At 40.1% G+C, this 23,749-nt stretch overlaps 1 protein-coding gene across 2 annotated transcripts in view; it reads left to right on the forward strand.

The window, feature by feature from the left end:
• Positions 1-23,749, forward strand: part of CCDC171 (coiled-coil domain containing 171) — a 235,024-nt gene that overhangs the window by 112,976 nt on the left and 98,299 nt on the right. For both annotated transcript variants that reach the window (XM_073345441.1, XM_073345440.1), the window contains 3 exons: positions 16,702-16,928; positions 17,562-17,744; positions 19,645-19,830. In XM_073345441.1, coding sequence (XP_073201542.1) covers positions 16,702-16,928; positions 17,562-17,744; positions 19,645-19,830 — 596 coding nt within the window. The remainder of the gene's footprint in view (positions 1-16,701; positions 16,929-17,561; positions 17,745-19,644; positions 19,831-23,749) is intronic.

Below are 23,749 nucleotides of genomic sequence, written 5' to 3' on the forward strand. Positions count from 1 at the left end.
ACATTGATCTTTGGTAATCCTACATAAGTTGCCGTTGACATATACGACTGAAAACAGAAACCACTGCTAGACATAATGTCACACTGATCCTCATCTGTGCCCCAGTAGCACATCTTCATACAAGGCAGGTTGCTGGCCAAATATTTTCAGGGTGATGAGCATCTGGTCTTTGCACAGAAACATTTGGTTGGCTAAAGGATTGATTTGGGAGCTCATGGTATTTCACACATAACTAGTGCAATTGGTCCATCCTCCAAGACCCATCCATGCTCAACAGGGGAAGGTAGGTTTGGATGTGCTCAATCACCCTGAGCCATTCCATTACTTGATAGTTTTCCCTCTTGAGACCAGGTATAAATGTCCCCCTTGTCAGTGGTAAGTTTTCTGTCTGTTTCTTGGAAAATATCCACGAACATAGCTCTGCAAGCTTCTTAATGTTGTCTTCTAATGATGGACTCTCCATACAAACATCTCCAGTGCATTTGTACCCTCATCAGTGACTATCTCAGCCATTCCAAGCACTTTCAGAGTGAGGAAATAGTCTTTAGAGGCTGAATTAAATGCCTTCCAGGTAAGATAATTTGGCCTTTTCAGCCAACATTCCAGCAGTGTCACATTCTGAACAGGGGTGCTGGAACAGTTTGTATAGTGGGAGTGCTGAGAGCCACTGAACCAAACTGTAAACCCTGTGTATAATGGAAACTACTCCAAGCCAGGGGGTGCTGCTGCACCCCCAACATCTGTAGTTCCAGCATCTATGATCCTGAAAGGACATGGATTCCTAATAGGTTTTAATGGTCTGAATGATAGGAATACATCTCTGAGGGATATACAAGTGATTCTGTTCCCCAGTAGCAGGCACAAAACCAGAATCTTGCAGATGTCTTGGATCGCACCACACAGAGAACACTAGAACCTCTGTGTTTTGTGCAAAAATCTGGAGTTTAATAGACCCTCTCTCTGTAGCATTGATGGCATGCAAAATAATTTTAGTGTCAGTCTCCTCATGAAAACTACTGAGAAACTCCACTGAACAGTGTGAGGCAGCAGCTCTATGAAGCCATGCGACAACAAAATTCTTTTGAGTTCATATGCTGGAGCATTTTTCCTGCAAGGTATGTGATTAACTCATCCTTCGTGTGAGTATGAGACATTGTGATGTTGGAGATGTTTGTGGAATCAGTGATTTTTGTATTGGACAGGTGCAATACCGTGGAGTCTCTTCTTCTAGTAATATTTTAATTAATTTCTGTGCATACATGTAAAACACAAGGTGGACTTTATATAGGTCCAGTATTTATTTTCTCTGTAGCCTCATAATGAAGCATTCAGCCAAGTCTCTGCAGGTGTTAATAGTTTTTGGTTTGTTGAGAGCTTGTACCTCAGCCATACAATCTGTGATTGCTACATTGAAAGGCCTCTGCTGGCATAAGTACCAGTCATGTTGTCAGTGGTGCTGGCTTAGAAGACCACGCAAGATGTGCATAAGTTAGCTTTTCGCCTGGCACATAATTGTTCCGTCGCATTCGAACATCAATCATGGTACTACGGAGAAGACGTACTTATTCAAAGTCTCACTTAGATTAACATCACGCTGAGAGCTGGACACAACTAAGAGACAAGCAAACAATGACCTGTCTTTGCTTACCTCTGTAATATACCCTGCCACCTTTTCTCTGACTTTCTTCTTTACATTCAAGCATAGCTTCATTCTGTTTTTCTTGATTGAAGCCCATAGATTGATGGAGCCTTGGATAGTTCTTTGGGTTCTGAAGGCTTCATACAGGTCATGACCCAAAGTATCCATTCAACTGACATCTTTAGCTATCTCATCACTGAAGACTGCTTTCATCATGATATTAATGAGCTCCAGTCTGTTATGTGCACATTGGTTACCAGTGCAAGTAAGCTTACTCTGCAGATGGGGTTACTGGGGTTACAGATGTTACTTCTTGGGAAATCATCCTAGCACTGTTTAATGTTTTGTTTTGAAATTCAATGGAGTTCTGGGTTTGTCAGGAAAACTAAGAGCATTTGGATGCTATGTTATGCCCACCAAACACCCCAATGAATTTCATTGCTCTGTTTTTGTGTTCAACGGCTCTACCTCAACCAAGTGCACAGAATTTCCATTTCAAAATTCCTCCCATGTGTCAAAGTCAGACTTTTCTACACCTCCTATTTCAGTGAGGTACTAGGCAATCATTGCAGAATAGCTGGTTAAATCTAAAGCAAAAGTGGTGCAAGGTGCAAATTCCAGTTAGCAGATTGAATAAAGTGCAGTAAAGACTTTTCCACAGAGCTGGCACTTGCCCTGGCATTTTTAACTTTTTCCTGGTGCCTGATGTACTTCTTTTCCAACCTTGCCAAATTCAGCTTATAGGTGCACTGCTTATAGCAGTTATAAGGCCCCTGGACGATCGAGGTACAAAAGGAGCACTTAAAGACGTTAAAGTCATTGCAGAGAAACTAAATGAATTCTTTGCTTCAGTCTTCATGGCTGAGGTTGTTAGGGAGATTCCCAAACTTGAGCCGTCCTTTGTAGGTGACAAATCTGAAGAATTGTCACAGATTGAAGTGTCATTAGAGGAGGTTTTGGAATTAATTGAGAAACTTAACAGTAACAAGTCACCGGGATCAGATGGCATTCGCCCAAGAATTCTGAAAGAACTCAAATGTGAAATTGCAGAACTATTAATTATGGTTTATAACCTGTCCTTTAAATCAGCTTCTGTACCCAATGACTGGAAGATAGCTAATGTAGCGCCAATATTTAAGAAGAGCTCTAGAGGTGATCCCAGCAATTACAGACCGGTAAGTCTAATGTCAGTACCGGGCAAATTAGTTGAAACAAGATTAAGAATGGTTTCAGAGTAACAGCCGTGTTAGTCTGTATTCGCAAAAAGAAAAGGAGTACTTGTGGCACCTTAGAGACTAACCAATTTATTTGAGCATAAGCTTTCGTGAGCTACAGCTCACTTCATCGGATGCATACTGTGGAAAGTGTAGAAGATCTTTTTATATACACACAAAGCATGAAAAAATACCTCCTCCCACCCCACTCTCCTGCTGGTAATAGCTTATCTAAAGTGATCACTCTCCTTACAATGTGTATGATAATCAAGGTGGGCCATTTCCAGCACAAATCCAGGGTTTAACAAGAACGTCTGGGGGGGTGGGTAGGAAAAAACAAGGGGAAATAGGTTACCTTGCATAATGACTTAGCCACTCCCAGTCTCTATTCAAGCCTAAGTTAATTGTATCCAATTTGCAAATGAATTCCAATTCAACAGTTTCTCGCTGGAGTCTGGATTTGAAGTTTTTTTGTTGTAATATAGCAACTTTCATGTCTGTAATCGTGTGACCAGAGAGATTGAAGTGTTCTCCGACTGGTTTATGAATGTTATAATTCTTGACATCTGATTTGTGTGTATATAAAAAGATCTTCTACACTTTCCACAGTATGCATCCGAAGAAGTGAGCTGTAGCTCACGAAAGCTTATGCTCAGATAAATTGGTTAGTCTCTAAGGTGCCACAAGATTAAGAATAAAATTGTCAGACTCATAGAAGAACATAAATTGTTGGGCAAAAGTCAACATGGCTTCTGTAAAGGAAAATCATGTTTTACTAATCTATTAGAGTTCTTTGAAGGGGTCAACAAACTTGTGGACAAGGGGGATCCAGTGGATATAGTGTACTTAGATTTCCAGAAAGCCTTTGACAAGGTCTCTCACCAAAGGCTCTTACGTAAATTAGGTTGTCATGGGATAAGAGGGAAGATCCTTTCATGGACTAAGAACTAGTTAGAAGACAGGGAACAAAGCTTAGGAATAAATGGTAAATTTTCAGAATGGAGAGGGGTAACTAGTGGTGTTCCCCAAGGGTCAGTCCTCGGACCAATCCTATTCAATTTATTTATAAATGATCTGGAGAAAGGGGTAAACAGTGAGGTGGTAAAGTTTGCAGATGATACGAAACTGCTCAAGATAGTTAAGACCAAAGCAGACTGTGAAAAACTTCAAAAAGATCTCACAAAACTAAGTGATTGGGCAACAAAATGGCAAATGAAATTTAATTTGCATAAATGTAAAGTAATGCACATGGAAAAAATAGCCCCAACTATATATACAATATGATGGGGGCTAATTTAGCTACAACTAATCAGGAGAAAGATCTTGGAGTCATTGTGGATAGTTCTCTGAAGACGTCCACGCAGTGTGCAGTGACAGTGAAAAAAGCAAACAGGATGTGAGGGATCATTAAAAAAGGGATAGAGAATAAAATGGAGAATATCTTATTGCCCTTATATAAATCCATGGCACGCCCACATCTTGAATACTGCGTACAGATGTGGTCTCCTCATCTCAAAAAAGATATACTGGCATTAGAAAAGGTTCAGAAAAGGGCAACTAAAATGATTAGGGTTTTGGAACGGGTCCCATATGAGGAGAGATGAAAGAGGCTAGGACTTTCCAGCTTGGAAAAGAGAAGACTAAGGGGGGATATGATAGAGGTATATAAAATCATGAGTGGTGTGGAAAAAGTGAATAAGGAAAAGTTATTTATTTGTTCCCATAATATAAGAACTAGGGGCCACCAAATGAAATAAATGGGTAGCAGGTTTAAAACAAATAAAAGGAAGTTCTTCACACAACGCACAGTCAACCTGTGGAACTCCTTGCCTGAGGAGGTTGTAAAGGCTAGGACTATAATAGGGTTTAAAAGAGACATAGATAAATTCATGGAGGTTAAGTCCATTAATGGCTATTAGCCAGGATGGGTAAGGAATGGTGTCCCTAGCCTCTGTTTGTCAGAGGGTGGAGATGGATGGCAGGAGAGAGATCACTAGATCATTACCTATTAGGTTCACTCCCTCTGGGGCACCTGGCATTGCCTACTGTCAGCAGACAGAATACTGGGCTGGATGAACCTTTGGTCGGACCCAGTATGGCCATTTGTATGTTCTTATGTAAGAATTATCAGACACATAAAGGAACACGATATGTTGGGGAAGTTTCAACACAGCTTTTGTAAAGGAAATCATGCCTCCCCAATCTATTAGAAGTCTTTGATGGTGTCAACAAGCATGTGAACAAGAGTGACCCAGATGATACAGTGTACATGGACTTTCAGAAAGCATTTGACTAGGTCTTATACCAAAGGCTCGTAAAGAAAGTAAGTATCCTAGTCCTGGGATAAGAGGGAAGGTGGTCTCATGGATCAGTAACTGGTTAAGACAGGAAACAAATAAGAAAAACTGGTCCATTTTCACACTGGAAAGTGGTAAATGGTGTCCTGCAAGGATCTGTACTGGGACTAGTGCTGTTCCACTATTCATAAATGATCTGGAAAAGGGGTAAACGGTGAGGTGGCAAAGTTTGCAGATGACACAAAATTATTCAAGATAGTTAAGTCAAAGCTGACTGCAAAGCGATCTCACAAAACTGGGTGACTGGACAACAAAATGGCAAATGAAATTCAATGTTGATAAATGCAAAGTAATGCACTTTGGAAAACATAATCCCAACTATACATACAAAATGATTGGGTCTAAATTAGCTGTTGCAACTTATGAAAGAGATCTTGGAGTCATTGTGGATAGTTCTCTGAAAGCATCTACTCAATGTGCAGCGGCAGTCAAAAAAGCTAACAGAATGTTAGGAACCACTAGGAAAGGGATAAAAAGACAGAAAATATCATAATGCTACTTTATAAATCCATGGGTAGCCTATACCTTGAATACTGCATGCAGTTCGGGTCACCTCATCTCAAAAAAAAAAGAAAAAAAAAGATACATTAGAATTGGAAAAAGTACAGAGAAGAGCAGCATAAATGATTTGGGGTTTGGAACAGCTTCCATTTGAGGAGAGATTAAAAAAACTGGGACTGTTCACTTTAGAAAGAAGACAACTAATGAGAAATATGATAGAGTACTATAAAATATGATAGAGTACTATAAAATCTTGAATGGTGTGGAGAAAGTGAATAAGGAAGGAATTTATGCCTCTCATAACACAAAAACCAGAGATCACTAAATGAAATTAATAGGCAGCAGGTTTAAAACTAACATAAGAAAGTACTTTTGCATTGCAAGGGGATGTTGTGAAGACCAAAAATATAACTGGGTTCAAAAGGGAATTAGGTAAATTCATGGAGGATAGGTCCATCAATGGCTGTTAGGCAACTAGTCAGAGATGCAACCCCATGCTCTGGGTGTCCCTAAACTCTTACTGCAAGAAGCTGGGACTTGATAACAGGATGGATCATTGGATAGTTGCCCTGTTCTGTTCATTCCCTCTGAAGCATTTGGCACTGGCCACTGTCAGAAGACAAGATATTGGGCTAGGTGGTCATTGGTCTGACCCAGTATGGCCATTATTATGCTAACATGTAACGTGCCACCGAGCATTCTTTTTAACCAAGTCCTTTGTGGTGGTATTCTCAAAAGATTCAGCTACTAGTTGGTACTTTTCATCTTGCAATTTTTGCCTAAACATTATCAAGACTAAAGTAAAAACAAAGATTTTTTTTTAAATAAATTACTTTTGATTACGTATAATTACGTTATGTAATGCATGTTGTGTAACTATGTGCATACTGTTTGCAGATGGAGTCCATTAATTTCTGGCTGGATGCTGACATCTTAACTGGTGCCTCATTGCAACTCTTTTGGCATAATAAAGCTGATAATCCATACCACTGAACCACTTATGTTTTACTAATGATGGCAAAATCAACTTGAAGCACTCTTTCTATAGATACCATCAGATTAGGCCTGAATGAAGACTGGTTGGGTCATTACAAAACCTAAACTTAATTTCCCCAATACTAATTTCTCCCTACTGTTACTCACACCTTCTTGTCAACTGTAATGGGCCGCTCTCTTACCACTTCAGAAGCTATTTCTCCTCCCTTGGTATCCTGCTGTTAATTGATTTATCTTGGTAGACTGACCTAACACTTGGTAAAGCAACCCACATCCTTTCATGTCTTTGTACCTGCTCCTGTATCTTTTACTTCATACATCTGATGAAGTGGGTTCTAGCCCACGGAAGCTTATGCCCAAATAAATTTGTTAGTCTCTAAGGTGCCATAAGGACTCCTTGTTTTCTTTCTCTAGTATTCTGTAACATTAAAAAATCTGGTATTATCTACTATTAACTGGTAACACAGTACTATCACAACTTAACTTTGTGAGGGCTTGGTGTTAGACCTGTCTGTGTTAAAGTATAATATAAAAATTATGTTTTTAAGCATTTTCTTGAATATATATCTACATAATTGTTCTAGGTTTGTCATGTTTGATACCATTGTGTTTGTGGGAGAAAGGGCTTTCGAATGACACCAACTGACATTTTGTTATCAAAATTTCCACCAGCTGCAAGATTTGGAGCCGAGACAGCAGCAAGTCCCCCCTGCCATGCCACAGCAGGTGATACCATTGAAATTACAATTCTGGAGAGTTTTACAAATCAAGTAACACCTCCCTTCCCTTACTATCATTAACTTGCCCATGGAATTACACATGGTCCAGACTATGATTTGATTCATTGCTAGCCAGAAAGACAGTAAAAGCTTTTACTTGCGAGTTTGGAATATCCAAAACATCCAGATTCAGAGTGCTGGTTTGTGTACTCATATGTTGGTCAAAAACATCAAATAAGGTATCCAGTCAACATTTCAAGGCTTCAGGTAGTTGTTCCTTAATGAACATGGGAAATCTTTTGTTTCATTATCCGTTTCCCATCTAGTGGAAAACCTGATTATTCTCAACATACTGAAAACTCTCTTTAACTGCTCTTATGTCTGAAATGTTCAGAGCACACCCTGAATGAACACCTAATTCTTCCTGAATGCTCTAACCCGGGGTCGGCAACCTTTCAGAAGTGGTGTGCCGAGTCTTCATTTATTCACTTTAATTTAAGGTTTCGCGTGCCAGTAATACATTTTAACGTTTTTCAGAAGGTCTCTTTCTATAAGTCTATATATTCTATAACTAAACAATTGTTGTATGTAAAGTAAACAAGGTTTTCAAAATGTTTAAGAAGCGTCATTTAAAATTAAATTAAAATGCTGATCTTACGCCGCCAACCTGCTTAGCCCGCTGCCAGTCTGGGGTTCCGTCTGCCGGCTCCTGCCAGCCAGGGTCCCGGCTGCTGGCCTGGGATCCCAGCCCTGCCCACATAGAGTGGGTACCTACTTCCTCCCTGGTTCTAGCTCATTCTCTTCCTCTCTCTCTGCACTGAGCTGAGGGTGGGAGTGCACTGAGCACAGGGCTGGGGGTGAAGGAGCAGGCTGGGGTTGGGGTGCAGGATCTGGCCAGGAGCTAGAATGAGGGAGGGGGCTCAGGGTTGGGGTAGGAGGTTTGGATGTGGAGCGCTTACCCGGGCAGCTCCCATTTGGTGCGAGGGGTGCAGGTAGGAATGGGGGGGTGCAGGAGCTCCCGTTTGGTGCTCACTGTGGAGGTGAGAATGGGGGGGGTACAAGAGTCAGGGCATGAGGTGTGGGGGGGATGGATATGTGTGGGGGTACAGGAGTCAGGGCAGGGGGCTGGGGGTGTTTGAGGAAGGTATAGGAGTCAGGGCATAGAGTGTGGGAGGCTGGGTATGTGTGGGGGTGCTGGAGTTAAGGCTGCGGTAGTGGAGGGTGCAGGGGTCAGGGCAGGAGGCTGAGGTGTGTGAGGGGTGCAGAGATCAGGGCAGAGTGCTGAGTGTGTGTGAGGGGGGTGCAAGGTTCATGGCAGAGGCCTGGGGTGTGTGTGAGGGGGGTGCAGGGGTCAGGGCAGAGGGCTGGGGGTGTGGGCTGGGGTTGTGGGGGTGCTCCCAGCCCCCTGCCCAGAGCGGCTCACGGCAGGGGGCTGGAGGGAATATGCCCTGATTCCACACCCCGTCCCCAAGGCCCCATCCCCACCTTCTCCCCGGAGCTGTGAGCACACTGCGGCTCCACTTCTCCCGCTCCCTCGCAAGGGCCATGTCAAGGTTCCTCCCCCACTCTGAACTCTAGGGTACAGATGTGGGGACCTGCATGAAAAACCTCCTAAGCTTATCTTTACCAGCTTAGGTCAAAACTTCCCCAAGATACAAAATATTACACCTTGGACAGGCCGCTACCACCACCAAACTAATACTGGTTACTGGGGAAGAGCTGTTTGGACGCGTCCTTCCCCCCAAAATACTTCCCAAAACCTTGCACCCCACTTCCTGGACAAGGTTTGGTAAAAAGCCTCACCAATTTGCCTAGGTGACTACAGACCCAGACCCTTGGATCTTAAGAACACTGAACAATCCTCCCAACACTTGCACCCCCCCTTTCCTGGGAAATGTTGGATAAAAAGCCTCACCAATTTGCATAGGTGACCACAGACCCAAACCCTTGGATCTGAGAACAATGAAAAAGCATTCAGTGTTTTACAAGAAGACTTTTAATAAAAAATAGAAGTAAATAGAAATAAAGAAATCCCCCCTGTAAAATCAGGATGGTAGATATCTTACAGGGTAATTAGATTCAAAAACATAGAGAACCCCTCTAGGCAAAACCTTAAGTTACAAAAAAGATACACAGACAGAAATAGTTATTCTATTCAGCACAATTCTTTTCTCAGCCATTTAAAGAAATCATAATCTAACACATACCTAGCTAGATTACTTACTAAAAGTTCTAAGACTCCATTCCTGTTCTGTCCCTGGCCAAGACGACTACAGACAGACACAGACCCTTTGTTTCTCTCCCTCCTCCCAGCTTTTGAAAGTATCTTGTCTCCTCATTGGTCATTTTGGTCAGGTGCCAGCGAGGTTACCTTTAGCTTCTTAACCCTTTACAGGTGAGAGGAGCTTTCCCCTGGCCAGGAGGGATTTCAAAGGGGTTTACCCTTCCCTTTATATTTATGACACGCCCCCCAAATCTCAGCTAGGGTGAAACACTGGCTGGGATTTCTTCCTGGAGCTCTAGGAAAACAGAGTTAATAAGACACATGCATCTCTAAATATACTACCAAGTACATAAAGACTAACAATATTTTCCACATCTCAAGGACGATTTTAACCAGTTGATTCTGGGAAACTTTCACGGGAGAGTGCATCAGCCACTTTGTTAGAAGCTCCTGAGATGTGTTGGATGTCGAAATCAAAATCTTGGAGAGCTAAACTCCACCGAAGAAGTTTTTTGTTAGTTTCTTTGACGGTGTGAAGCCATTTTAGTGCAGCATGGTCGGTTTGCAGGTGGAAACGCCGTCCCCAAACATATGGGCGTAGCTTTTCCAGAGCGTAGACAATGGCATAACATTCTTTTTCAGTGACTGACCAGTTGCTTTCCCTCTCAGACAGTTTTTTGCTGAGAAACAGTACAGGGTGGAATTCTTGATCAGGTCCTTTCTGCATTAAAACTGCTCCCACACCACGCTCGGATGCATCTGTGGTTACTAGGAACGGTTTGTCAAAGTCTGGGGCCCTTAGTACAGGGTCAGACATGAGTGTCGCTTTAAGCTTGTTAAAGGCCTTCTGACACTTTCCGGTCCACTGAACAGCATTTGGCTGTTTCTTTTTGGTTAGGTCTGTCAGTGGGGCAGCGATTTGGCTGTAGTGCGGTACAAATCGTCTGTAATAACCGGCCAAGCCTAAGAAGGATTGAACCTGTTTCTTTGACTTTGGGACAGGCCACTTTTGGATAGCATCCACTTTGGCCTGTAGGGGGCTGATAGTTCCTTGACCCACCTGGTGTCCAAGGTAAGTCACTCTGTTTAGGCCTATTTGACACTTCTTAGCCTTAACAGTTAGTCCTGCCTCCCTTATGCGCTCAAGGACTTTTTGTAGATGTTCCAGGTGGTCTGCCCAGGAATCCGAAAATATGGCCACATCGTCAAGGTAGGCGACTGCATATTCTCCTAATCCCGCTAGGAGACCATCTACAAGTCTTTGGAAAGTGGCGGGTGCATTTCGCAGCCCGAAAGGGAGTACATTAAATTCATACAGCCCGAGATGTGTGATGAAGGCTGACCTTTCCTTGGCAGATTCATCTAGCGGTACCTGCCAGTACCCCTTGGTTAAGTCCAAGGTAGAGATGAACTGGGCCCTTCCCAGTTTCTCTAATAGTTCATCTGTGCGTGGCATGGGATAGTTGTCTGGGCGAGTTACAGCATTTAGCTTACGGTAGTCCACGCAAAAACGTATTTCCCCATCTGGTTTGGGAACTAGAACCACGGGAGATGCCCATGCACTTTCAGAGGGGCGGATTACACCCATCTGTAACATATCCTGGATCTCCCGTTCTATAGCAGTTTTAGCTTGAGGAGACACCCGGTAAGGTTGGACCCTAATTGGGTGAGCATTACCTGTGTCAATGGAGTGGTATGCCCGTTCAGTCAGTCCTGGGGTGGCTGAGAACGTTGGCGCGTAGCTAGTGCACAGCTCCTGGATCTGCTGTCGCTGCATACGCCCAAGGGTCATGGAGAGGTTCACCTCTTCCACACCACCAGCACATTTCCCTTCGTAGTAGACACCTTTGGGCCACTCAGCGTCGTCTCCTCCCTGGGCTGTAAACTGACAAACCTTTAATTCTCTGGAATAAAAGGGCTTTAGAGAATTAATATGGTACACCTTAGGCTTCCGGTTGGAGGTGGGGAAAGCTATGAGATAATTAACAGCTCCCAGGCGCTCCTGGACCGTGAATGGCCCTTCCCACGATGCTTCCATTTTATGGGCCTGGAGCGCCCTTAAGACCATGACCTGGTCCCCTACTTTGAAGGAACGCTCTCTGGCATGTTTATCATACCAGGCTTTTTGCTCTTTTTGAGCATCCTGTAAGTTTTCTCTAGCAAGGGCTAAAGAGGTTCGGAGGGTGTTTTGTAGGTTGGTTACAAAGTCCAGAATGTTAGTTCCTGGAGAAGGTGTAAATCCCTCCCATTGCTGCTTCACCAACTGCAATGGCCCCTTAACCTCACGGCCATATACAAGTTCAAATGGGGAAAAGCCTAAACTGGGATGTGGTACAGCTCTGTAGGCAAAGAGCAACTGCTGCAATACTAGGTCCCAATCATTGGAGTGCTCATTTACGAATTTACGTATCATGGCCCCCAAAGTTCCATTAAACTTCTCCACCATGCCATTTGTTTGATGATGGTAAGGAGTGGCAACCAAGTGATTTACCCCATGAGCTTCCCAAAGGTTTTTCATAGTTCCTGCCAGGAAATTAGTCCCTGCATCTGTGAGGATGTCGGAGGGCCAACCTACCCTGGCAAAAATGTCTGCTAGTGCCTGGCACACACTTTTAGCCCTGGTGTTGCTTAGAGCTACTGCTTCCGGCCATCGGGTGGCAAAATCCATGAAAGTCAGTATGTACTGCTTTCCTCTGGGTGTCTTTTTCGGAAAAGGACCCAGAATATCCACAGCTACTCGCTGAAATGGAACTTCAATGATGGGGAGTGGCTGGAGAGGAGCTTTGACCTGGTCTTGGGGTTTTCCCACTCTTTGGCACACCTCACAAGACTGGACATAGGTAGAAACATCCTTGCCCATTCCCTCCCAGTGGAATGACCCCCCCAAACGGTCTTTGGTCCTGTTCACCCCAGCATGGCCACTAGGGTGATCATGGGCTAAGCTCAAGAGCTTGGCCCGGTATTTAGTTGGAACTACCAACTGTCTCTGAGGATGCCAGTCTTCCTGGTGTCCCCCAGAAAGAGTTTCCTTGTATAAAAGTCCTCTTTCTACAACAAACCTGGATCGATTAGAAGAGCTGAGAGGCGGTGGGTTGCTCCGTGCCGCCGTCCAAGCTCTCTGGAGGCTTTCATCTGCTTCCTGTTCGGTCTGGAACTGTTCCCTTGATGCTGGAGACATCAGTTCCTCATATGCAAGGCAGCATTTGACTCTTTGCAATGTTCTTATGATCCTTCATTGCTCTTTGCTCCCTGGTATTCCTATAGCCACAAATATTCTAACAGAAATTAAATATATCAGAAGTGAGGAAGCAGGACTGCAAGAAAGTAAAGAAAATTGAGGAGTAGAGACACTGTGATATACCCAAGATCAAACAGCAAATGGGCTCCAGAAAGCCAGGAACAGAACCAAGTCTCCTCACTTCCATTTCCATGCCCTGGCCACCAGATCATCCTGATATCCAGTAACTCAAATTCACATCCCAACACTGCCAATTCAAGCCTTTTGGAACAATGTTTGCACTGTATGTCAAAATGCATAGGAGCCAGTTACACAGGAGTGCATGCATTCCTGTATCTGGACAAGTGGCTGATCAATGACAGCACTTCAAAAAGGATTTCAAAGATAAGTCATATCAGCATTGAGGTGCTGAAATCACTAACTTTCTTATACTACTCAGATCCCCAAGTTGTTTTGCTGATACTAGAGTATATAGGAGTCCTGCTAGCCATTGTTTAGATGAAATCCTTGTTGTTTAAGAGTCAGACACTGTAGAATTCATGGTCAGAATAAAAGAGGCATGAGAGGCCTCAGGAAGTCATGTAGTTTTATATAGGGTTGGAATGGTTTATCTTTAGATTTACTTTAAAAGACCTTTTAAAGTGTATTTTTTCTTTTGTTTTTTTTTTAAAATACAAATTGTACTTCATTAGCACTCAGAGAAACCAATCAATGAATACAGATATTGTCTGCTGTAACATAAACTGAATTTCTGAAGCTTTGTATGAATATTTTAGTTCCTCTGTAGTATTAATCAGTTTATTCTTTCCCTTCATTCTGTTTCACTCAAAACAAAACAGAATTCTCCCTCCACCTGTCACAAGAGGAAGGTTTGTCACTTTTCATTGCCTTTTGCTTCATTTGTTTAATAAAGAATTGATTGCTCTTTGTACTGTAACTTTATTTGTGTAAGCCATTTCTTACATGCTCATCATAACATAAATTATTGCTTTTATTGTAATTCCCTGATAGTCTGTGGCCAGGTACTTAAAGTGTATATGTTCTTTTTCCACTTCTTATAGATATAGAAGGATACGGTACCTTATGGAATTACACTGTATTCTCATTTCACCTTGCAAAGCAGTCAGTAAATCACACCAACAAATTTCTGTGTTTTAGTCAAAACCATTATTCATTAAAAATTAACTAGAGGTGATTGTGATGGGTTGGACCCCTTGGAAGCCACCTGATGTGCTGAGGTACCACTGAGTCTACCTGTTCTGCTAACATGGGCCCTCCTTTAACCTGTCTTGCTGAGCCAGGCTCTTAAAACCTCCTCTAACACACACACAGGCAGGGCCACTCCCAGCTGCAGATGAGCTCCGGGAGGACTCGGCTTCAGGGACTTGCTCCAACACTCAGATGTCCACCTCCCTTGGAGTGCAGATCCAAAGATATATCATGAAATTTGCCCCTTCCCTCAATATGGAGAGAGGTGCACACTTCTTACCCCCCCCCCCACACACACCCGTTAATAATTACAGAAACTGGGTTTAATAATAAAACAATTTTTTTTAACTGTAAAAGGCAGATTTTAAGTGGTAAAAGGGATAACAAACAGAACAAAGAAGACTACTAAGCAAATGAAATCAAACACGCAAACTAAGCTAGTTTCACTAAAGAAATTGGTTACAGTTAGTATTTCTCACTCTAGATATTGTTGCAGGCAGTTTGCAAAGTTTCTGTGGTTTAGAGTTCCAGTTATATTCCTTTTCAGACTAGACCCTTGTTTCAGTCTGGACTCCCCCCGCCTTCCCTTTTGCAGTCTTTCTTCTTGGGCAGATAGGCCACGGAGAGGAGAAGTACTGTTAGCCTTCCTTCCCACCCTTAAATAGGATTTACATGAGGCAGGAATCCTTTGTGTCCCAAACTTGACCTCCCTTCCCTTACATTGGAAAGTTACAGGAAGTCTCAGGTAATGTTTTAGTATCAGGAGACAAGACCACCTGACTCTGTAGGATCACCACGTCCATGAGTCAGTGGCAGTATGAAGCGTCCACAGGAAGGCCAAGCTTTTCACAGTCTATCGTCCTCGCTGATGGGCCATCTGCCCTGTCTGGCTTTTCCATTGTTGTACCTGTAGTGTTAGCAGTGGGTGTCACCCAAAGTAGCATAGTTGAAATACAGATATATAGTTAATATTGCTAACTTCAGATACAGAAAGGTTACAGGCATACAAATTGAATAATCACATTCAGTAAATCATAACCTTTCCAATGATACCTCACATGAGCAATCTTGCATAAAGTATATTTCAGTTATGTCATATTCATATCATAAGTATATTTTTATAAAGGATATGGAATAGCACATCAGTGATGCTTTGATTTTATGCTCCCCAACCTATCAAAGTTTATCTCTATGCTAATCTTCAAAATCAAAAGTCTACATATTCTGTCTGGTGGCATACAAAATCTCTCTCTTTTTTAGTGAAACCATAATTTCAAATTGCTACAATACAAGTGACAAAATATGGTGCAATGTAGATGCATTGTCATGCAAAGAGTATTTTGATTTGATCATGTGCTATAATATTCTTTGTTCACTTATGATTGATTCTACCTGTATAATTTCGATAATGCTCTGGTACCCATTGTAAAGAATGCTCTTTAAGTCTTCATGTTCCATTTGTTTGAACCTTTTGATTTTATCCTTTTAGCGTAAAGAAGAATTCTTTGTTTTAAAGAAACTGTCTTGTTTTTTCTGCTTGCGCTTGAAAGAAAATATTTTAATTCACTACAGCAACAGGAGATCTGGTGTACTACTGAATGTAAATAAGTTCCTGCATACTTGTCGTCTTACACTGATAGTATCATAAGACAAGTAATGACAGATTAAGACCTGCCTAGCAGAGGGAAAACTAAATTACAAGACTTTTATTAAGGCATAAATAAACCTATTAACCATTATCTGGAATACCAATTAGTAGAAGGAGCACTGACAATTTTATTTATCAACATTAAACACAATTATTAATTACAGACCTGACGAATCTAGCAGTAAGCAGGACATGTTGGGTGTGCTGGGGCCTTAAGTCCATTATATGAGAAGGATGATTACCAAAATCCTGTGGGAAAATAAGTAATTGTAGCTGTAAAATTTTAATTGCCTTGGAATAAGGTAAATTATATTCTCTTGTCTCAGAATATAAATAGTATGGCATTAAGGTACCAAGCCTCACTAGTTTTAAACAGCAAATTATTTAGACAACTATGCTGGAAAAAAAGAAGAAAAACAGTTCTAAATTTGCATTTTAAATATTGCAATAAAGTGATTTACCTTCTGCTGTCAAATGTGTGAACACATACAAAGATATTTGTCATACAGTATATAGTTTGCGTCCATCAGAAACGTTTGCATTTTATTAATCCAAAGGTTGGACTATACAAGAAAAAGGACTTAAAATACAGTATTGGAGGAGAACACAGAATTATTTGGTAAAAAATTATATATTAACAAAATAATTATTTTTATTGGGTCAAATTCTGCCCTCATGTTTGTACATGTAGCTCCAGTGGTAGTCAGTAGAAGCAGCGTGTTCTAGCTGAAGGTAGAATTTGGCCCAAATTCTCTACTTGGGGAGGGCTCCTTTTGATTGGAATAGGAGCATTGGCTGAGTAAGGACTTCAGGATCAAGCCCAGTGAGTTCAGTCTTCCTCTCTTAGTTCAATGGCAACATTCCCAACAATCTTATTCAGACATATGTCCGTTTTTGTAAAATGAGAATAAGAAAGAACCTACTTTTTAAATCTGTATTTCTTTTTTTTCTTTAAGATCCAAATTCCTGGCTTTGTGGACACTTCCTCATAAGTGCCGCCAGGAATTCTTTTTCAAAACTCATGGACAAACTTAATGTATTAATGGAGACTATAGCAGTGGATTGCAGCAGGACCATCACATATGCAGAGAAGGACTCCTTGGTTCACAGACTGGCTCGTGGACTTCATAAAATAAATGCACAGGCACTAAAATCTGGACTAGGTGATAGAATACCCATTACAGTACGTATATTTCTTGCTAATTTATATATATATAAAATTCTACAGAATAATTATAGTAGAGCTTTCAAAATAGTTATGATGCTAATTTCATTTTCAGGTTGTGCTTCACAGCTGACTTTTAATTTAATCACCATTTAATTTTGTATACAAGTTAGTTTACACCTGAAAAGATTGGGCCCTGAATCAGTTACGTCTTTTAATATGGTATTAAAGAATTGCAAGGCAAGAGATTTGGTTGTATTAAGCTTGAAATAATTTTTCTCTTCTAAATTCTGTCAAAATTTAAGTTTCTTCATAAGAACATCCTGTAACCCCTTTTGAAGTTAAGATTAATGATTTTGTTCAATTTTTTTTTTCACCTTCTCTTCTTCCAGTGTACTTTGGTAATGCAAAATACATGTTGTTTTTGCAAAAACTCAGTTAAACTTCTTCTCTCCAAATATCTACTCTATGCATTTATTTAGGAATTTTTCAATGACCCACAACAGCAGGTGAAAAGGTGCTCTTTGTGTGCGTTGGTGGATGTGTGCAGAATGAAAACTTCATTTAATTTGCTTGGGTATTAAATGCTATTGATTTATTGCTAAAATAGCACATTTTATAGCACATAAAATTGTTTCCGTTTACTAACAGAAAAGCATAGCATCCTTGCAGACGCAAATATTTGAATTTACACAAAGGCTGCATACAGCAGAAGTGGAACGCCGTTCACTACGCTTAGAACTCTCAGAATTCAAACGGAATTTGAATGAGATGAAAAAAGAGGCTGACAAAGCCCAGAGCCTGCAAGAGCAATTAAATGCATTTAAGCAATCTGTAAGTATATTTAATTTAGAAAAGACTGGCTTAAAGGAAAGCCTCCTTCTACATGTTTTTGATTTGTGTTCTTTAGAAAAATAAGTATAAATCCAATTATTAACAGAATTTTCCAGAAAACTTGCCCCGTGAATGTCACCAAGCTGCAAGCCAGATGTATTAAAAGGTGACTCTTTTCCATAGGAGTTTCTCTTTATTTTGCAGAATGAGATATTGTGGGTGAATTACACTTTTGCTCTTTGACAGACCCAGTTTTTCTTTCATATGCTGAAAATGTTCTTTTCTGATTTACACACCATAAAGGACTTATATATGTTCCCTCAAATAGGGCAGTCAGGCATATTTAATAAGTACATTCATGACAATATTGCACAGCATAAACACAATATTTTAAGCTCTGTTTTACCCTTGCTCCATATTCTGACGCACCTCTTTACTGTATCTTTTGTTATGGGTCAAGTCCTGAAGCTAGTTTGTGTCAATAAGTGCAATCTTGAAAATAGTTTCTCTTGTGGATTTATGCAGATGATTTTAAACACATCCCCAGCAGCCTGTATTTGGCAAACCCTCTCTCTGTGCTTCTTCCTGGAGCCATTGGATTTACTACAGCCGTAAGGCTGCGTTGGTCACTGTACAGCTACAGTTGATAGAGATGAAAGGAAGGGACTAAAAACAGGTCCCCCTATCTTTTTAAAAAAACCCAAACTCTCTTGCACCGGATCAATGGAATTACTTCAAGGGCTGTATCCTCCATTGTCTCTTGACTGTGCAGGGAGTGGAGGTTTTTTTCAGACTGATGCGTCCTCATTGCAGATCAGAAGCTGTTCTCCATTGTATCCGTGTGACAGACCCTCCAGAGCTGTCAGGGAGTAATTCATTCTCCTCTAGGAGGTTGGAGATGCACTGGGCATCTTCACTGCCTCCCCTAACAAAATGCTGAGCTCATTTCTGTAGGGAGCGTTCAGATCAAGTCAATCTTCACCCAGGAAAAGGGACTGAACAGTCATACGAGTGCTCTGCAGCTTCTCTGGTGTGTGTAGAAACATCCTCTTTTTGGGATGTGTAGTAGCTTCCACAAATTGTGATGGATTTATTTTCTGAGGACTCATCGACACCTAACAACCATGTGCACCAGAGGGGTATGATTTCTTAGTGCACGACATGTTGGTGTGCTTAACTGGGCCGTGTGGACCCTGCTGTCGTGAACTAAAAGTTCCCTGTTGTGTGTTAGTCGTGCTGCATCAAACAGTGGAGATACAGGACACTTTGATCTGCTAACTTAATTTTCCCACATCAAGGGTCTGTCCATTGTGGTTACTGTCTCCAGCAGGTAGGACAGCTGAACAAGGGTATCTCATGTCTTCAGTTTTATTTTTAACAAGCTTTTTTCCCTTACGCTTTCTTAAATTGTCAGATTACATTGTCACTTTTTAGATTGTCAGTCAAGTGCTATCCCTCAGGAGACACTTCCTTTCTTTGTCTTCTGGAGCGCTCTGTGAGAAGCAGGTCCACACAGGAATTTGTAAGGGTTCAACAGGCTGTGTACTGAAAAGCAGAAATACTCACCTGCAAATTCCCTACTTTAGTAAACACGACTTTTTTTTTTTTTTAACAATTGAGATATGTCCTCTTGGATCTGTTTTGGAATCAAGAAAAAATTTTCAGTATACTTTGTAAATACACTACAGATTTCCTTGAGAAAATACAACAAATAAAGTAATTTAACATTAATGTTTTGCAATGATCTTCACTTTAGGAAAAAAAGGTCTCATTGGGCAGATATTGAGTATTTAAAAACTTTTTGCATTAGAAAGTTGTGTCTTAGCAAGTGGAATTCTAAAAGTGAAGTGTATAAACATGAGTTATTCCATGATAGAACACAATTTATTTCCTTTATCAGAAATTGATCACCCATGAGAGGTTTGAAAGTGCATGTGAAGAACTGAATAATGCATTACATCGAGAGCAGGAAGCACAAATGCTTTTGAATGAGCAGTCACAGCAGTTACAGGAGTTAAATTATAAACTGGAATTACACTCAAGTGAAGAAGCGGACAAAAACCAAACCCTAAGTGAAGCTGTAAAGGTAGGACAATATTGCTTCTAAATAGAGAACAGAAGTTGTTTCCCTCTCAAGTGCATGGGCCCACATTGGCAGCCCTCACAAGTACTCTCAGAATAATCCCATGGAAGTAAATTGGACTGTTTGCAGGAATAAGGATTTCTCTGTCCAATGAGAGTTGAGGGTGATCAGGAGATACTTATTACCTTTTACGATGAGGTCTTGTAAGGTGTAGCGTCCATTTTTAATATTGGGAGTGGCATACGTGCACTGGAAAATATCACTATTTATATGTTGTTAGGATTAGGATTTAGAAGCTGTCCCTTTCATAAGGGATAACAAGGAGGAAAGGAAATGCAGTGAACGTCAAGACTACAATTTTGTCAAAATGAAGGAGTGGAAAGGAATATGATCAGAAATCAGAATAATTAATAGATTAAAGCCAGAAAAGACCATTTTGATGATCTAATCTGATCACCTGCATATCACAAACCATAACCTTTCTCCAAATAATTCCCGCATCAAGCCCAATAGCTTGTGGTCAAACTAGATCATATTTTTTAGAATGGGATCCATTCTTGATTTAAATGTGACGGAGAATTTACCACTTCCATATATTGTATGTAGGCTAGAATGGAGCTGAACAGGTATTTTAAGGTAAGGGTGTGACGCTTAAACTTGATGTGAACTAGTAAGAGCCAGTAGAGGTATTTAGAGAAGTGTCATAATCTATAATTTTTGCAATTACATTTTGGATAAGCCAAAAGGTAGCAGATCATGGACAACTATTGTACCTTAAGGTCAGAAAGAAAGGGTTGGTTCTTCAATACATTGTGGAGAACGAAGTGGCACAATGTTGCAAATGTGAGTGGTAGGGAAAATAGGGGTGTCACTTGTAACTGAGTGATGAAATGGGAAAGGATAACAGAGCTCAGTGTTGGATATGTTAATCTTGAGCTGACAGCAGACTAGCCAGGATATTTTGCAGAGATGGTTAGGTTTTTAAAACTGATAAAAGAAGATGGGTAAGGTATTAAGATATAGATTTGAGAGTCATTGGCATAATGAGTGTGTGATTAACCATGAAATTGATCAGTGATAAGGTGAAAAGGAGGGGGCCAACAACAGAGAATTGTGAGAATCCAACAGAGCGGGGAAGAAGATGAACTGTGAAAGAAGAGAAGTCAAGAGGTTGGAAGAAAACCAAGAATATAGGCTACAAAAACCAATAGAATACAGGGCACCAACGAGAGAGTAATCAACAATATCAGAGTATTAAAGGGGTCAAGGAGGATGAAGATGGAACAGAGGGCATAAGCTTTTGGTCAGAAAGAAGTCAGTGGAGTGGAGTGGAAAGTGAAGAGGATTTATTGGATTATAGCCTGAAGTGAGTTAGAAGAAAATAAGTTAAAGGCACTTTAAATATCATATTGTAAACAAATTTCTTTACTTCTACGTTACTAAAAACACATTAGATTATTAAAGGAGAAATTGAAAATTTCAGTTGAAAAGTGGCCATTGAAAATTCCAATTTGTTTGATACTATTTACTTGGTCTGCACTTGGTCTAGACAATGAAAATTAGTGAAGTGTATTCTCTCTTCTGTTTAGTCACCTTCACTTTCAGATTTTTAGTGCTGCAGTATTTTTGTTTCAAACACAGCAGGGGTATGTTTTATACTGTTTTCACTGGATTTTTTATATATTTATATTCTCTATGAAAACCCTTCTGTTGCTCTTGGGCTTTATAAAGGCTTTAAAAAAATTGGACCAAATATAAATAGATAATGTAATTTAAAGCAGCAGTTCTAAATGGCCTAGTCAAGAGCTTAGAGGTGAAAGAGGGGAATGGAGATGGTAGTTAGGGAGAGGTATGAGGTCAAGAATGTGGGGTTTTCTTTAGAATGGTGGATGCTAGGGAAGGGGCCAAAAGAGAAGTAGTAGTTCACAGTAGGAGATAGTAACTATTATAATTTGAAGTCTTCATCAGAATTAGTTGCAAGTTGCCTTTATATACTCCTACATGTAACCAAACTTAATAGATAACTCCCTAGCTTTTTATAGTAAGAAAGCAATTAAAATGTCTCTTTCTAAGATCTGTTTGTTCACTACAATGGAGAATTTTGTTTTCTAGTCTTCAGAAATGAAGATGAACCTTTCCTTTAGAATAATGTATTATATTAGTTGGAGGATACCACTTCTTATTTTCGAGCTTGTTTTTTTTATTGAACAAAAAGTCATATAGCCCTTTCCACTGTAGTATACCTTATTGTCATAATTTTGCGGTTTACACCTCCAACAGTTGTTGGCTATTGGGATATTATGGTTTATTCTGGCTAGATTGCATAAATGTAATCCACTGGAACAGGCTGAGATTTTACCCTCTCATGATAGGGTGAAATCCAAGAATGTGGAGGAAATAGATATTTGAAAGATTGCATGCCACATTTCACATTTGTATTAATAGTTCACTTGTCTTTTGAGAAACTATGCAGAAAATAGAATGGACAACATCCTCAAATCTGACAGTGTTGATATTTTCTTTGGTTTCTTTGGCCCAAGGACAACTACAGCGCTCAAAACTCATCCATTGATAACTTTTTTGAAGGGAATACGGCCAACTAGGTGCCCAGCCTTGACTATTTAGTCCTTTTTAGTTTTGGCTACTGAGATTATTTTAGAACCACTGAAGGAAGAGAATTTTTTAAAAATCAACAAAGTAGTGGGGTAGCATACATGTTAATGTTCACCAGTCTTTTCTTAACCTCTGGCTTTGTTTGAATCTATAAAATATTATATTTTATTTACAAATCATCCTCTACTCTACCCCTTGCTCTTTTCTTTCCTATTGCTTTCACTCCTCTTCAGATTATTGTTCTGAAAGTCAATAAAACAATCCAAATAATAACTGCAAATTTAAATATTTCTTGGATTTGGGGAGTAAGAATTTTTCATGCAGGATGATACAGGACTATTGCGGTAACAAGTGATAGAAATATTTTGTATTAAGAACTCATGTTACTTTTCAGATTTTTAAAAATTATATAACTATTTTGTTTATCACAAGTTTTTTTTGCTAGTTGCCTGAATCCTACATCTATTCAGGATTAATGTCAAAGGCAGAAAAATAATTTGCACTTGTGTCCCACATATTTTAACTAGCAGGTAGTCTCTTCTTCAGCTGTTTAGATTCAGACAATGCCTTTTTTGTGAGCTGCAAGATCATTCTTTTCATTAAAGATATATAACTGAAGAATCATGTCCCGTCACACACTCTAAATCATTTATAAATGAACCCAACACAAAAGCATGTACAAAATTAGAGAGTAGCACATTGTATAAAAAGTGAGCTGTAGCTCACGAAAGCTTATGCTCAAATAAATTTGTTAAGGTGCCACAAGTCCTCCTTTTCTTTTTACGTTTTAAGATGAATTTTTAACTGAATTTGACAAAGGAATGATCTTGATGAAATTTTAACAACTGAAGCTAAAATAGTACACATTGAAATCTTTTTAAAAAACATGATTACCTTAAAATATCAATTTGTCATAATTTTTTAACAAAAAGAATAAAACGAAGAAATTGTTCAGCAATTTGAAATTTGATTCCCTGGTTTGAAATTTATACACACTTCAGTAGTAATCAGTAAGGAGATATCTCAGCTTTCACCTACTTTCATAAAGTAGGTTTATTAAAGAGGTGTTGCTTAATTTCTTAGCCTTATCAATTTAGATTTTAATCCCATATATTTTTATCTTCTTAATGGCATTTACCACTGAGACACACATGGTAGCCAATTACATTTCAAGGTCAGATAGGACTAAGCAACAATTCTAATGAAACAAGTGGTGTAAGATTAGGTAAGTTACTAGCTCTGATCCCAACTGTCTGTGTAAGAAAAGAAAGAGCTTTTGTGCTTGCTAACCAGGTATCCAAAGCACAAA

The sequence above is a fragment of the Lepidochelys kempii genome, chromosome 5, assembly GCF_965140285.1.
Source record: "Lepidochelys kempii isolate rLepKem1 chromosome 5, rLepKem1.hap1, whole genome shotgun sequence".
NCBI classification, from domain to species: domain Eukaryota; kingdom Metazoa; phylum Chordata; order Testudines; family Cheloniidae; genus Lepidochelys; species Lepidochelys kempii.